Source organism: Bombina bombina, chromosome 11 (genome assembly GCF_027579735.1).
Source record: "Bombina bombina isolate aBomBom1 chromosome 11, aBomBom1.pri, whole genome shotgun sequence".
Classification (NCBI taxonomy): Eukaryota; Metazoa; Chordata; class Amphibia; order Anura; family Bombinatoridae; genus Bombina; species Bombina bombina.
In genome coordinates this window covers 76,934,146-76,950,644 of record NC_069509.1, presented here as the reverse complement: position 1 = coordinate 76,950,644, position 16,499 = coordinate 76,934,146, and the positions used below count along the sequence as shown (strand labels likewise).

Sequence of the window (16,499 nt, the reverse complement as noted above, 5' to 3'; positions counted from 1 at the left end):
ACACAGAGGGGAAGAAAGAGAGAGACACAGAGGGAAAGAGAGAGAGACAGTGGGGGAGAGAGAGAGAGACAGTGGAGGAGAGAGAGACAGTGGGGGAGAGAGAGACAGTGGGGGAGAGAAAGTGGAAGAGAGAGAGACACACAGAGGGGAAAAGAGACACAGAGGGGAAGAGAGAGAGACACAGAGAGGGGGAGACACAGAGGGGAGGAGACAGAAGGGAAGAGAGAGAGAGACAGAGGGGAGAGACACTGAGGGGGGGACACTGAGGGGTGGAGAGACAAAGAGGATGGAGAGACACAAAGGGGGTGGAGAGACACACAGGGGGGGAGAGAAACACAGAGGGGGGGACACAGAGGGAGGAGAGAGACACACAGAAGGAGAGACACACAGAAGGGGAGACACACAGAAGGGGGTGGAGAGACACACAGAGGGGGGGACACAGAGGGGGGACACAGAGGGGGGGGAAAGACCCACAGAGGGGTGAGAGAGACACACACAGAGGGAGGAGACACACAGAGGGAGGAGAGAGACACACAGAAGGGGGAGACACACAGAAGGGGGGTGGAGAGACACACAGGGGGGGGGGAGAAACACAGAGGGGGGGCACAGAGGGGGGGGGGGAGACACACAGTGGGAAAGAGAGAGGGAAAGAGACAGGGGGACAGTGAGTGGGAGAGAGGGGGTAGAGTGAGCAGAGAAGAGAGAGAGGTAGAGGAGACAGAGGGTTGACAGGGATGCCATTGGACCCTGGTCTGGTAACCACCCCTACCCCTGGGCCTTTAGGAGACTCACTCATTACTGGTTAGTGGCTGTCCTTATAGCCCCCTGGCTGGTGAAAGGACAGGGCATAGTGTATGCCTTGAGAGGGGAGCAGGGATGCCATTGTGCTCTGGTCTGGTAACAACCCCTTCCCCTCCCATGGGTATCCAGGAGAGTTACTCATTACTGGTTTGTAGCTGCCCTTTAGTCCCCCTGGCCAGCGCCTATTTACCTCCTCTTCTCTGAGGTCCAGGCAGCAGCAGTACAGGCCAGGGTGCGGTTGGGGCCCGCTCTGCAGACTCTGCTTCTCTGCCTCTAAGCCTTTGCTCTGCCTCTGGTCTCTCACTCAATCTCATCCCAGGGCAAGCCTTAACCTAGCCACATAGGGCCCCAAGCAGAGCGTAGACCATTCTGCCTGCACGGTCCTTACCTGCCTGGCCTTTCTCTCTCAGTGAGGAGGATGATGATGATGTAAATTCTATATCCAATCCCCCATAGTCAGCCACGGTGGAGTAAAACTGGGCCACTACTAGGAGAAAAAAAAAGGTCCTCTCTGCTCACCTGGCCATGGTCCACCTGCTGAGTCTGGACACTGGCTAGCTTTCCTCGGTCACTCAGTTGGATCGGCGGGTGGGTTATGGGATGGACCCGGGCGGCCGTCGGCCGGCATCAGACTCAGGCCCGCTCTCCCTCCAAGAACTCTCCCTCCCGATGACGAGGTCTGACAGCCTCTGAGTGTCACATGGACACGGCACGCGGCATCAGTGTAGTGCAGCCATGTGCCGGATGTTGTCACTCAGTGCCGGTGCCAGCCTTGCTCAGCTAGACAGTGATCTGATGGATCTGATCTGAGAGTGTGCGGCCAGCGGCGGCCGATAAGTGCATATAGAGCTAGCTAGTGCATGATGATTCACTGTTTAGTTCAGGGCAGCTATACTGGTAGACATACACAATAAAATAAACTTTTAATACATAACATATATTATTTTTTTTAAATTCTCAGTTGTCAAAAAAATTGTTGAATGCGGTCGCAGTGGGCGGGGCTAAACTACTGCGCGGCCTACCGTGCATTTGCTCGGTATGCCCAACGTTCAGTCCTGGCCTGGGCCCCAATACAAGATGTCCTGCACATCAAATAAGAACCACCAGCAATGCAGAAAAACAATATTTACAACTGCAACACTTAGGAATCATGGTCAAGATTACATATACGGCCCAGGCCTCAGCGCAACTGCTGAAACCGGTGGCCCGTAGGTTCACCTCGCACATCGGGTAAATCACATATATTGTGCCGGCAGTTCATATACTGCCATAAGTCGGATAAACTGGTGTGAGGAAATACACATTTTTACAACTGCAACACTTAGGAATCATGGGCGAGATTACATATGCGGCGCAGGCTTCAGCTTCGGGTGAATCACATATACAGCGCCGGCAGCTCATATACTGCCGTAAGTCGGATAAACTGGCGAGGTTCAGAAATAGGCGCAAATACACATTTCTGGAGTCGCCAGTGACTTACGGGAGTTTAAAGGGCACTCAGTCCTCTGTGCAATGCGCCGGTTGTGGAGTCAGGAAGAAAACAAACCGCTCAGTACCATAGCGGTTGTTCTATGCGGCGCATCAGTATCCTACAGCAGTTGGAGTGGTAATTGAAATCATCATAAGTACAGCGGTCCCACAGCAGTTCTTACAACTCCAACTGCTGTGGGACCGCTGTGCTTCTGATGACTTAAATTACCAGATTGCCCAAAAATAAACACCCCCTAATCTAACACTAAACTACCAATATCCCTTAAAAGGGCCTTTTGTAGGGCATTCCCCATAAGAGACCAACTCTTTTACCTAAATAAAGTACAAATTACCCCCTAAAAGTAAACAACCCCCACCCACCCGACCCCGACCCCCAAAATAAGACAAACTGAGACTTAGAACATTTCTTAGTAGGATCTAATTTGAGAATTTTGTATTAGATTAATACACATGTTGGGTGAAGCGAAACACAAACAAATTTTGAATTTAAAAGAATATGATTTTTTGTATCCGAAAGCCCCTAAGATTCCTATATTAAATTTTTACCTAAAATACATAAAGGTTTAGTGAACCCCCCTGGTAGGCCAATTATATCAGGGATCCATTCTCTCACCTAGAATCTATCACAGTACATTGATGGGTTCCTCCAACAATACGTGAAAGCACTGCCATCATACCTGAAGGACACTACAGATATTCTGAAGCGTCTTGAATCAACACAGTGGAACTCACAGTACACATTAGTCACCTGTGTCATCTCTATACACTAGTATAAATAATTCACTAGGGATAGAGGTTGTTAGACACAAACTAGAAAATGATGCAACATTAGCCAGTGAACCAAGAGAATTCATTATAGAGAGTATTGAATTTATTTTGAATCAAAATGATTTCTCTTTTGAAGAAATTTTTTATATACAGACGAAAGGGACAGCGATGGGCACAAGATTCGCACCCAGCTATGCTAACATATTTATGAGACTATGGGAAGAAGGTTTTTTTTCCCACAGCACAGTCTGGGTGCGAATCGTGTGCTCTATAAAAGATATATTGATGACCTATTCTTCATATGGAAGGGTAACCAAGAAGCTTTAGAAAATGTATTGGGGGACATGAATCGGATCAATGTAGGTTTAAAATTCACTCATGCATATAGTAAAGAATGCATTACATTCTTAGATCTAGATATAGAGGTTGTAGATAATGAAATAGTGACACATTTCAAAGAGGTGGATGCTAACAACCTCATTCACTATAATAATTGCCATCTGAGAAGCTGGAAAAATAATATTGAGACAACAGGGGTGTACCGGTACACGGTCAAAGACTCCAGGTCATGCAGTGGGATAACAGTTTACAACTGTTGTTGCCTAAACATACCCGAAGTGTCATAGCAAGCGGTGGATCAGGACAAAACGTAAAAAATTGCAGGCACTGCTTAGTTAGGAAAAATAAAAGTTATACACAGTATATATATATATATATATATACAGTATATATATATATTTTACATATATATATATATATATATATATATATATATTATATATATAATATATATATATATATTATATATATATATATATATAATATATATATATATATATATATATATATATATATATATATATATATATATATATATATATATATATATATATATATATATATATATATATATATATATATATTAGACAAACTACTGATATGGCTGATCAAGTGTTATTAGCCGATTGTGTACATGCTGGACAAAGTAGACTTCATCTGCTTTTCTAATTGTTAGAAGAAGAAATATGCAATTGAAAGCAAAAATCTAAATGAGAAAGCAGAACAGAAGACAGAATTTTTAAGGCCAGAGGGTAATATGACGGCCGGGAGAGACACAGGAAAAGGCGAAGACCAGTACGGAGTACGGACGATCCTATCTCACTTCTTAAACTATAACTTTGTGACAACAACTAAGGGCGATTTGCCCATATAAAAAATGGCTGCTTGCGGTTCCTCACGCTAGTGACGTGCGGAAGGTCCCTCTTTCACCGGTGTGTGTGTGAGGCGAACATCAGCTTCTCGTGTCCCTGCAGGCCGCAGACATGGGGATCCTGGAAAAGATTTCGGAGATTGAGAAGGAGATTGCCAGGACCCAGAAGAATAAAGGTGGGAACTAGAGACATATATATGCGTGATGGTAATGCGCTGTATATGGAGGTGACAAGTTGTCTCTGAGCTATAGAGAGGGGCTGGTTGACACTCAGCTGTAGAGGGGATGTGGCAGGCACTTCATGTACTTACTATAGAGAGATGGCGACAAGTTGGCATTAAGATATAGAGTAAGGTAAGAGCTGATGACGAGGGAGACAGGCTGGGACTGAGCTATAGATTATTAGAGAGATGTGGAGCAGCAGCATAGTGGGCTATTAAGAGATAAACCCACATTTTTTTTCTTCTTTCTTGATTCAGATAATGCAATTTTAAGCAACTTCCTAATTTCCTCCTATTAACAATTTTTCTTTGTTCTCTTGGTATCTTTATTTGAAAAAGCAGGACTGTAAGCTTATGAGCCGGCCCATCTTTAGTTTAGCACTTGGGTAGTGCTTGCTGATTGGTGGCTTCATTTTAGCCACCAATCAGCAAGCGCTAACTAGGGTGCTGAACCAAAAATAGGCTGGCTCCTAAGCTTACATTCTTGGTTTTTCAAATAAAGATACCAAGAGAGCGAAGAAAATAATAATAGGAGTAAATTAGAAAGTTGCTTAAAATTGCCTGCTCTGTCTGAATCATAAAAGAAAAAAATTGGGTTCAGTAGAGACGGGCTGGCACAGAGCTGAGTTTATATAGAGGGGATAAGCTGGCATGTATTCATTGAGGGAGGCAAGTTGACACCGAGCTATCACATTATGTTGGCTTGTCCTAAACTATATGTAGTAGACTAGTAGTCACTGAGCTATAATGTTAAATAGACTGTCAATGGACAAAAGGTAAGAGTCACAGTGGCTTTAGAGAGAGGGTTGGCAGGTTTGCATGGAGCATTAGATAGAGGGGTGGCAAGCTGGCACAAAGCTGTAGATAGAGGTGTGACAAGTTGATATAAAGCTATGCATACAAGGATGACAGAATGGCACTGTGCTATGGCTAGAGGGGTGGCTGGTTGGCACAGTGCTCTACATAAAAAGGTGTCAGGTTGGCATCATGCTGTAGTTAGAGGGGTGATGGCGACACTGTGCTTTTAGCTAGAGGGGTAATAAAATTGCTATAGATAGAAGCAGGTGCAGAATTTTAAATAAAGTATGCTTGTTGGCACTAAGCTGTGTGTTAAGGAGTTCAGAATGAGGGGGCAGGCAAGCTACAGAATCAAGAGGTTAGTACATAGTTCTAAATAATGCTGGACAGACTTGCACTAATTTTTAGATGGTATATAATGGGTATAGCTGTGTATGGTTGGTACAGGCTAAAACTGAGTTGTGTATCCGCGCAAAAGCTGGAAGAGAGTTGTAAATAAGAAGGTGATACTGAATCTTAGAGAATAGCAACCTGGTGCTGTTCTTCATAAAGTAGTTATAGACTGTGATTCATGTTAAAACGTTTTACTCTGTTGACCCTGTCAATGTCTTCTTATTCCAGCCACTGAATATCATCTGGGGCTTCTCAAGGCCAAACTCGCTAAGTATCGCGCCCAGCTTCTAGAACCATCCAAATCAGCTGCAGGCAAAGGAGAAGGCTTCGATGTGATGAAATCTGGAGATGCCCGTGTGGCACTGATTGGGTTCCCCTCCGTGGGTAAGGTCAGTATGATTTGTCAGGACCTTGCCAGCAGTTTCAGAATCAGCTTTTATTAGGCCGTCACATAGGTTATGTAATTACGCACGGAGCTGTATGCAAAGGGAATGTTGTACAAAAAATAAATAAAATTTGCAAAACAATCCGTAATAAAACACTTGGAAGCCCTGTATGTGTATCTTATCTCCCTTGATTTTGTCCAATGACGGCTAACTGTAAATACATTTTTGAATTGCTTTAAGCCAGACATTCTCAAACTTGGCCCTCCAGAGGTTTTGGAACTACATTTCCCGTGATGCTCAGCCATCTGATATGCTGGCTGAGCATCATGGGAAATCTAGATCCAAAACCTCTGGAGGGCTAAATTTGAGGATGTCTGCGGAGTCTAAGCTATTACTGTGCAGTATGAAGCTGGTTCAGACAATCTTGCATTTCATAGGAAGCAAAGAACAAGTCCTTTTTTACTTAGCTTGTTATGGTAAAAATAACAATGTATTATTATTTTGATGAATTGATCTATGGGGCATTGAATTATGTATTTAAAGGGACATTCCGGTCAAAATTTAATTGCACATAGATGAATTACATATTTTAATAGAAACATATTTGCATTATATATGTACTGGCAAAAATACTTCTAGTAAAAGTTACCACTGTTTTAGTGTAAACCTTTTTCTCTGCAAGTGCATGTGAAGCATAGCTAGATATTCTCAGTGTAACATCATTTTAAATACTGCAGCTGCTAAGAGCAGCAGTGGGGTTTATATCATGTCGGCAAATAACAAATTGAGTCATTACCAGATAGTACAAACACCTTAGGCTCTCTGAGTGCTGTGTTTAAAATGCTGGTGCACGGTGCATACTTAAATACACATTTGAAACTACTATAGCTTTTATTAGAAGCATTTTGCTAATACATGTGTATTACAAAAATACTTCTATTCAATACTGAAATGCATCCATGTGGATTCCAATTTAGGCTGGAGTGTCCCTTTTAATATTAAAATGTATTGCATTACAATGTTGCTATGAGATACACTTTTTTTTTTTTTTATTCTGTGTGAAAAGGACTTTGTTTTTTTGTTTTTTAATTGGATGTTACTGTTTTTTAAAAAACAAAACTTTTTGTCATATTTGTGTCAGCTCATCCCGCTTTAATGGGGGGGGGGGGGGTAATATACACAGCTTTAAAGGGCCATAATACCCAAATGTTTAAACACTTGAAAGTGATGCAGCATAGCTGTAAAAAGCTGGCTAGAAAATATATCCTGAACATCTCTATGTAAAAAAGAAAGATATTTTACCTCAAAAGTTCCTCAGTAGCCACCTCCCATTGTAAAGGATTTCTAAGCAGCATTTTAGTGTGTCTGTCCTGGGACAGCTGAAAGGATGAGCCTCGTGAACTCTCATATTATTTCACCAATCGGGTAAAGGAAGCTTACTGTGAAATCTCATGAGATCACAGTAAGAGTTCATGACCTCAGCACTGCTGATGCTGATTGTCTGCTGTTCATTTCTTCATTTTTTATTTTTTTTTACCTGCAGCTGGGAGCAGGTGAAGTATAACTTTTTACACAGAACTTACTCTGCTGAGCTGAGGAGATTGTGAGGTAAAATATCTTCCTTTTTTACATAGAGATGCTCAGGAGATATTTTCCTGTCAGCTTTTTACAGTTATACTGCATCAGTTTCAAGTGATTTTGCATATGAGTATTATGTCCCTTTAATCATTTTCATGCAAAAAATAGGGTACTGTCGTGTTGTAACCTAGGTTGCCTTCTCTGCTGAGACTAATTAGTTATAAATGCGTCGCTATTGTGTGCAACCAGTGACTTTGTGGACTATAGCAGTGGTAAATCTGGAGACTGTACCTCCACTTTTAACAGGAATTGTAAAGACCATGTTTTTTAGAAATATATTATAGGTGAAGGGGACAAAATAAAATAAAGTATATTGTAAGGTTTTCTTAATACATATAATTAAACATTTTATAGTATAATCTCAAAGTGTCTAAATGGACTGAAATGTTTTCTTTCATAAATCAGAAAGAGCTTGCGATAATAATAATAAAAAAAAGTATTCCAATTTACTTTTATTATCAAATTTGCTTTGTTCTCATTATATTCTTTGTTGAAAAGGATACCTAGGTAGGTAATGTGCACGTGTCTGCTGCCATACAGTTCTCTAAACACTGCTTCTATCTAGTGCTCTTGCTAATGTATAACATTGTTAAAAGCATTCTTGTGAAGTTGCTGCCATATGGTACGCTAGTCACGTGCACACTCCTCAGCCGTAGAGGGCAGGTCAGGTGCAAGTCAACTGTAGAGAAGAAGAGCAGTGAATAGTGTTGCAATGAAGGAGATTGTAGCAGAATATCATTGTATGGGTTGTGGTAGAGGAGCAAATAAAGCCCTAGATTGCACTGTGGTCGCTAGACCTTTTGGTTTGACAATAATATTCTATAATAATCGCCACTAGTGGTATTGAGTTTATTCTGATCAGAAATAAAAAATATAATTTCCAGCTATTTAATGGCCTTGCATTTGACTTCACAGAACTTCTCTTCTCTCTTTGCAGTCTACGTTTCTGAGCTTGATGACGTCCACAGCCAGTGAAGCTGCCTCGTATGAATTTACCACATTGACCTGTATCCCGGGAGTAATAGAGGTGACGCATACTTGTTAAAATAGCTCACTATAGAAATGTCATATCCATGTCTCAGGGTTAGAGCTTTTAACAACGGCACCTGCTATTCTCTACTGGGACAAATAATATTTATCTTGGTTGGAATATATGGGATTTTTGTTATGTTTGTTTTTGTTATTTATAAATCTGCACTCCTTATAGGCAGGTAAAACAAACAAGGTTTTATTCTGGATTCATTTGCATTATCAGGCCAGTTGCTGCTCATCCTCCCCACATCTTCGCCTACATTTTAGGGAAGATTTATTAAAGGGACAGCCTACACCTTTTACTACCCATTCCCCAGCTTTTCACAACCGACATTGTTATATTAATGTACTTTATAACCTCAAAAGGTCTGCCTGTTTCTAAGCCCATGCAGGCCGCCTCTTATCTCAGTGCATATTAGCACATTAGTACATGTGTGCCATATATAAACATTGTGCTCACTCCCATGGAGTTATGCAGGAACAAGCACTGATTGGCTAAAATGCAACTTTGTAAAAAAAAAAAAAAAGCACTGAGATAAGGGGGCAATCTGCAGAGGCTTAGATACACGGTAATCACAGAGGTAAAAAATATATTAATATAACTGTTAGTTATGCAAAACCAGAGACTGCTTCTTTAGCCTCTCTGCCACCTCAGAGGTGGTGAGCTAAATCACCCCAACACTCACTTGTTCAATGTAAATGACATGCCAGGCCGTCATGCGAAACTTTAATAAAAGTTACCTAGGAGGTGTTATCTCTCTTGATGCTATTAAGGTACATTATAGGGCTCCCTTTTACTGTAAATGTCCAGAAGCAAATGGCATACTATATTTATTAAAAGTAGGAACAATCTCTTTATTTTATCTTAGCTGTTGTGTGGACGCATTTAATTGAAAGTACAGTTTAAACAGAAAATAAGTTAAAGGGACAGTAAACGTTTGGTAAAATGTTACATAATTGTGCATTATGTGTAGGATTATGTTGCGTACCGATAGCCTTTTGTTTGAATTTTTTGTATAAATATATAATTAGGCAGGTAATACTATACTTATTGAACAATATATAGAAAGAGTTCAGTGAAAATTTAATTACACTTAATCCAAAGCAGGACAAGGCCGCACCAAATACAAAAATGTTCACTTTATTAAGAGATAAAAAAAGAGACTGATTATGCCTTTACCTTAAAAACTGTACCAATAAAATCTCAAGCAGATGAAATATAGAACACAAACGTATACATTTCATATTCCCCCACATGCTAGCATGTCCCAAAGCCAACTGAGTAACAGTCCTATAAGACACCGGGCACTTAAAGTGAAGGTAACGTTTTAGCAATTCGAAGACATCATTCGATTTGCTAATATTACCAGATGCTAATCGCTAAGTTGTTTTTTTTTTTTTTCTCAATTTATTTTATATATCTCAAAATATATAGCTCTAAAAATCCCTACCGTTAAGATGGTGACTCTTCCCAAACCCTATTTCCTGGTTTTCTGTTCTCAGACTTATAGAGCGGTCCCTCCCACTCTATACGTCTCCTTAAAGCGCGTTCACAATGCTCAGTAGAACTGCGCATGCGCAAATTGGTGATCTCACTATTATATGCGCATGCATAATCCGATTTGAAAGGACAGCGGTACTTAGTCAATATTTTGGAGTCAAGTGCTGCGCTTGTCTGTATCAGAGCGGTCTGTAAGCAGCGGTCTGTTTAAATTCCTACACTACTACCAATGCGCATGCACGAAACGGGAGCGAGCATTGATTCCAAGCTTATGAAAAAAAAAAAATACTTCATGCACTTAAGAGCAAGGAGGTGGATGACGTCGAGTGATGGCCGCCTAACGGCCAGATTTTCAATTGGATCACAGAAAAACGTGACCAAGATAGAAAAAAAACAAAACAGGTTGATTTACTCAATCTTCAGAAAAATATTAAAAACGGGAATAACTTTACTTTCAAGCAAAATTATACAAATCGATGAATGAAACTCTTATTTATTTGGGATATATTACTATATAGTCCATCAACAACTAGGTAACTTTACCTTCACTTTAAGTATTGAGAAACACGCTCCGGTCAGACTGGAAAATTAAACTGTCCCACAGGATAGCCCAAGGCTTGGGTTCAGGTGCCGTTAATCTCTGAAAACCAGTATCTATAGCTGGGAATCGGATAAACCTCTACTCGCACTGCAAGACTTGGCCCCGCACGGCTTACCTTCATTCTGTAGTCCAATACTTGGTGCCTTTTCCTGGCCACCACTTTCTTCCGGAAGATTGAGATTTTATTGGTACAGCTTTTAAGGTAAAGGCATACTCCAGTTTTTTTTTAATCTCTCAATAAAGCAAACATTTTTGTATTTGGTGCAGCCTTGTCCTGCTTTGGTTTAAGTGTAATTAAATTTTCACTGAACTCTTCCTATATATTGTTCCATATGTTATTTGGGACTGCAAGCACATATACTTTCGCCTAAATTTCTAATTATATCCGAGTGCACCCTGTCTTTGGATTTGGTTTTCTATTACTATACTTAACTTGTGTGCAAAGTCATCCTCTTCTGCACGTAATTTTATATAACTAGTGGTCACAGGCTCACTGTCTAATCACAGTGGGTTTGATTGTGCCATTCAACTACGTGTAGCACACTCCTGTGCTAGGTAAAGCTGTCGGTTTTGGATTACAAAATCTGGAGATTAACATTGAGATAAATTTGTGTTTTCAGAAGGTAAAAATACTGGTTGAAATTCAGAAATTGTTACCTATTGGAAAAAATCTCCTTAAAATACTGCACGCTATTGGTATATTAGTCCGTTAAGGGCTAGATTACGAGAGGAGCGCTTACAGTTATGCGCAAGCGATAAGGGGTTTATCGCGGGTGTTTGAGCACGTCCGAGTTTTCGCTCGTTTTACAAGTTGAAAGTAACCACCATCGCTTGAGCACAATTGAAGGTAACGTGTTGGGTCAGGCCGACCTCGGCGCTCTGATTAACGCGAAAGAAAAAAGTCTCACAAAATACATTACAAACGACACTTACTCATAATAACACCATCTAGTAAAAATTTTATTTTTTAAATAATTGCACAAAAATGTTATAAGGGCTCAAACATATGAGGTCTCAGGTGTTAGGGGAAAAAAAAGGCTGCAAAAGGCTTTAACATTGAGATACCTAAATATACCTCTCTCCTTTCTCCTCTCTTCCTTCGCTCCTCTCTCTCCATATGTGTGTGTGTGTGTGTGTGTGTATATATATATATATATATATATATATATATATATATATATATATATATATATATATATATATATATATATATAATCTGTATATATCTAACTATTTATAAATGTGTATATTTATAGGTATATATTCTTCCAAAATACCATCACATATATAAAAATATGTATTTATGAATAAATAGAACATATTCTGTTACGTTAAGAATATTGGAATGTGAAATATTCATATTTTCATGTCAGGTTAGCACACTTGAGAACATGCTATGTTTGCACACGAGTAGGGTCTTAAGGTTTTTTACACTTTTTTTTTTTCTTTTGCATCGGGTTAGCGCTTGAGCGAAAACAGTTGACTTTCAACTTGTAATACTATCGCAAACTCTACACTCGCCAAAAGCTTATTTCAATTAACACTCGAGCGAAAGCGTTAACGCTCTACTTGTAATCTGGCCCTAAGTATTTATTAACGGAAATTTTTAATAAAAAAATAGATTCAAATGAAAATTATAAACATAAAAGATTTAAATAAATGTCTCTTCTGTTCGGTCATTTTTGCAATGTTTTTCATGTTTCAGTACAAAGGAGCAAATATCCAGTTATTGGATCTTCCTGGTATTATTGAAGGAGCGTCGCAGGGTAGGTATCAATACTTTTATCCTTTTTATATTTCAATTAAACCAGTCCCTATGTATCGTTTTTGAAATAAATATTTTGCTGTATATTTGTGTTTGACATTAACAAGCCCTGATCATCCCTATTGTGATAATTAACAATAAAAATTATTAATTTTTTAATTGCAAATGATTTAATAGATAAGTAGGTACCTAGGTAACCATAAAACTTTTGTAGCTACCAAATTATAAAGGAAATATCACCTGACTGAGCAGTAATTGTATCTGTTGCATGACAACATAGTGGCTCACAATCTGGCATTATGAAGTAGCTGGGTGGTAGCAGATTAATAATTTCTAGTATTATAAAATGTTCTATTATATTTTTACATGTTACTTAAAGAAACATGAAACCCAAATGTATTCTTTTACGATTAAGATAGAGAATACAATTTTAAACAACTTTCTAATTTACTTCTATTCTCTAATTTGTTTTCTTTCTCTTGGTATCATTTGTTGAAGGAGCAGCAATGCACTAATGGTTTCTAACTGAACTCATGGGTGAGCCAATCACAATCTATATATATATATATATATATATATATATATATATATATATATATATATATATATATATATATATATATATATATATATATATTTATATAATAGTAAACAAATGGCAGCACTCACTGGTCCTTTTAAATATGCAATTTATTTTGTGACGTTTCGGGGACCGTATCCCCTTCCTCAGACAGAGAACACATAGAAAATGCATTCATTTATACAAACCAACACCAATGAAACACTAGGCCCACCCCCAAAAGTGAAAAAAAAAAACGCCAAAAGGTTGTCATAGCAACCTCTCAAACAATATACACATGTTTGAGAGGTTGCTATGACAACCTTTTGGCGGGTTTTTTCACTTATGGGGGTGGGTCTAGTGTTTCATTGGTGTTGGTTTGTATAAATGAATGCATTTTCTATGTGTTCTCTGTCTGAGGAAGGGGATACGGTCCCCGAAACGTCACAAAATAAATTGCACATTTAAAAGGACCAGTGAGTGCTGCCATTTGTTTACTATTATCATTCAACTCCTGCATGCACCCCGGCAGATTGACCTAAGAAGTGAAAGTTCTCTCCAGCTGCCTAGATAGATATAGATATATAGATAGATACCAATCTACCTAGGTTCTCTGCTGCCCCTGAGCTTGCCTAGATAAACCTTTCAGCAAAGGATAATGAGAAGGAAGCAAATAAAATAAAAGAAGTAAATTGGAAAGTTGTTGAAAATTGTATTCTCTATCTTAATCATGAAAGCAAAATTTTGAGTTTCATGTCCCTTTAAGCTATCCAAAGCACAAATGAATTGCAGAATCTATAATAAATTTATGTAATGATAATTTGTGCAATAAAGATTGAAAAAATATATAAAATTTGCATTTTAATAGGTGTAAAAAAGTTTGCATTAGGTAAAATTAAAAATATTGTGAAATAAGCATTATTATTTATTTTTTTGGCCGCAACGTCGTCTGTAATTTCTCTTCAATCTCCCTGGCTTCTGGGATATTTTAAACCAATAAGTATGACATCCACATTCTTGTAGGTCTTGCATAGATATTGTGCACTAAAAAATATATATATTTTTTTCTGATCCAGGTAAGGGTAGAGGTCGCCAAGTTATTGCTGTTGCGAGAACATCTGACGTAGTCATCATGATGCTCGATGCCACAAAGGGAGAAGTCCAGAGGTCAGTAAAAAAATAAGATGATAAAAATGGTTTTAGGTCCCTTTTTTGTATAGAAAGGGTAGTAGATTCATGGAATAAACTTCCAATAGATGTGATGAACACAAGGACTGTAAAAGATTTTAAATTACCTAGGGCATGCATAAGACGCAATAAGTAACAAGTAATATGGGTAGACTTGATGATGGGCCTTTTGGTTCTTCTCTACCATCAAATTCTATATTTCTTATGATACCCAAGCCTACTCATATAAACCCATTGTAACTGTGCTTAGTTGTCTAATCCCTTTTTTTAATTCTACCCAGTATTACTCTGTGCAACCAATCAGAGACAACCTCGCTCCAGCGTATGAGGTGCGCTGCTTTAAACCTGACAACTTTAAAAAAAATTCATGGCGTGCTCTAATCTCAATATCCGATGATATCACATTAAGTGCTGTCTCTTGATATTTTTTGCATTATACATATCCGTTACACATTGCTTTCAAAAACAGAAAAAGGCCTATTTGTATTTGTACCCGTTTTCTAAATGTTTCAACTACTAAAATGCACAGCCTATATTCAATTAAATGAATACAAACATTTATATACATAATCTGACTAATAATTTGGTAATTGAATATTGAAATTTAAAAGATGAATTTAACACTTAAAGAGACATTAATATAGAAAGAGGGAGCGCCAGCTATAGGCTAAAGTATCAGAATAACAGAATAATATTAAAATACATTTATTACATTCACATAAACTAGGGTACCCTATGTACATAAAACAATTCAATTGAAAACAATTTAAATAATAGTTATAAACAATAGAGTAAAGTGCCCCTCAGGAGAGAGGGGAATACCAAAACATATAAACAAAAAAAAGTGTGTATTAAAAGTCCCAAATGATATAAAAAGTCTTAATAAGTGATGATATCCTTAGCAAATGTCCTGTGTAACAGATCCGATGCCCTTGTGAATCCAATTAATCCTTTGTATATGATGGGGTATCCAAGAAATCAAAATAAAGGTGATTATCAAAAATATATAATAGAAATAAAAATAAAAAATTGGAGAAAAGACTTCCGGTGGGCGGGCAAGAAGTAAGCAGCTCACTTTAGAGCTCCGCTATCCCATTGAGAACATTTGAAAGTTAATTCGGTTTCATCTGTTAAAACAAGACCCTAGCATACTGGTCTTTGGCAGAAACGTGCCTAGACAAATTCTGGCTGGAGAATTCCATCTCTCCCCCACGGAAGGGCAACTAAACAACCGAGTAGGTGCTGAGGCGTAGATGACCGGCGGCCATATTGGCGGCCACAAAAGGAATGAATATCCCTGGCAGACTACAGGGTCCTATAACAGCGGCGAGGTGAGGTGGTGACTCGAGGGGACAAAGGAACAAAACAACCTTCACTACCTAAGCGCCTTACCTCGACCTCCCGGCGACCGGCACAAGTGAGGAGGAGAAAACAGTGCCCTGGAGCGCGATGCATGGGAGCGCACGCCACTAACTGCCTACACCCTGAACTTTTCACAGACGGAGGCGGCTTTCCTTTCTAGTGAACCGGGATTGCTGTGATCCAACTGACAACCGCTGTGGGGAAGCCAAACAGAGCTGCAAGGACACATCTCCAACTCTGACTACGCCACAAGCAGTGGAGCCCCGACTCTTAACCAGCAGCGGTCTCACCTGTCAACGCCATCAGGGCCTAACACTGCAGCTGCTAGGAGGCAGGAGCTGTACTGCAGGTCCGGACACAGAAGAATCATCTGGGACTCAGAGGAGCTGGTAAGATACAGTTCCACACCACATACACCTGGCTCACACAGGCCTGCTTAAAGACACCGGGACTCAGTGCTGTTTGCATGCTTAGCACATTTTTGACAGCTTGTGAGTCGTGCTGTGGGGTACAATTGGCCCAGACTCTGCCACAAATTGCTTGTTGGGACTCACCGGGACACAGTGCATAGGAGTGACCTTTAACCGGAAAAAAGCAAGTAGAAATAGACTCTCACAAAAACACATGGCATGTTAAACGGTAACAAGTGCCTGATCTAGTTGCTCCTTCATACAGCACCCAGGCCTATCAATAGGCATAGAACTAGCCGCAGACAGAATACTGCAACTGCTCCTGGTGTTTTCTAATCTGCAGTTGAAGCTGTTATGACTCTATGTACTATCTGC

The 16,499-nt window shown here is 39.5% G+C and overlaps 1 protein-coding gene across 1 annotated transcript in view; it reads left to right on the top strand.

Moving 5' to 3' along the window:
• The first annotated feature begins 4,292 nt into the window (after positions 1 to 4,292).
• The window catches only part of DRG2 (developmentally regulated GTP binding protein 2), a 48,454-nt gene continuing 36,247 nt past the window's right edge, over positions 4,293 to 16,499 (top strand). The window contains exons 1-5 of the mRNA XM_053695109.1: positions 4,293 to 4,446; positions 5,911 to 6,071; positions 8,644 to 8,733; positions 12,546 to 12,606; positions 14,241 to 14,331. Of these exons, the coding sequence (XP_053551084.1) occupies positions 4,383 to 4,446; positions 5,911 to 6,071; positions 8,644 to 8,733; positions 12,546 to 12,606; positions 14,241 to 14,331 (467 nt within the window). The 5' untranslated portion in view covers positions 4,293 to 4,382. The remainder of the gene's footprint in view (positions 4,447 to 5,910; positions 6,072 to 8,643; positions 8,734 to 12,545; positions 12,607 to 14,240; positions 14,332 to 16,499) is intronic.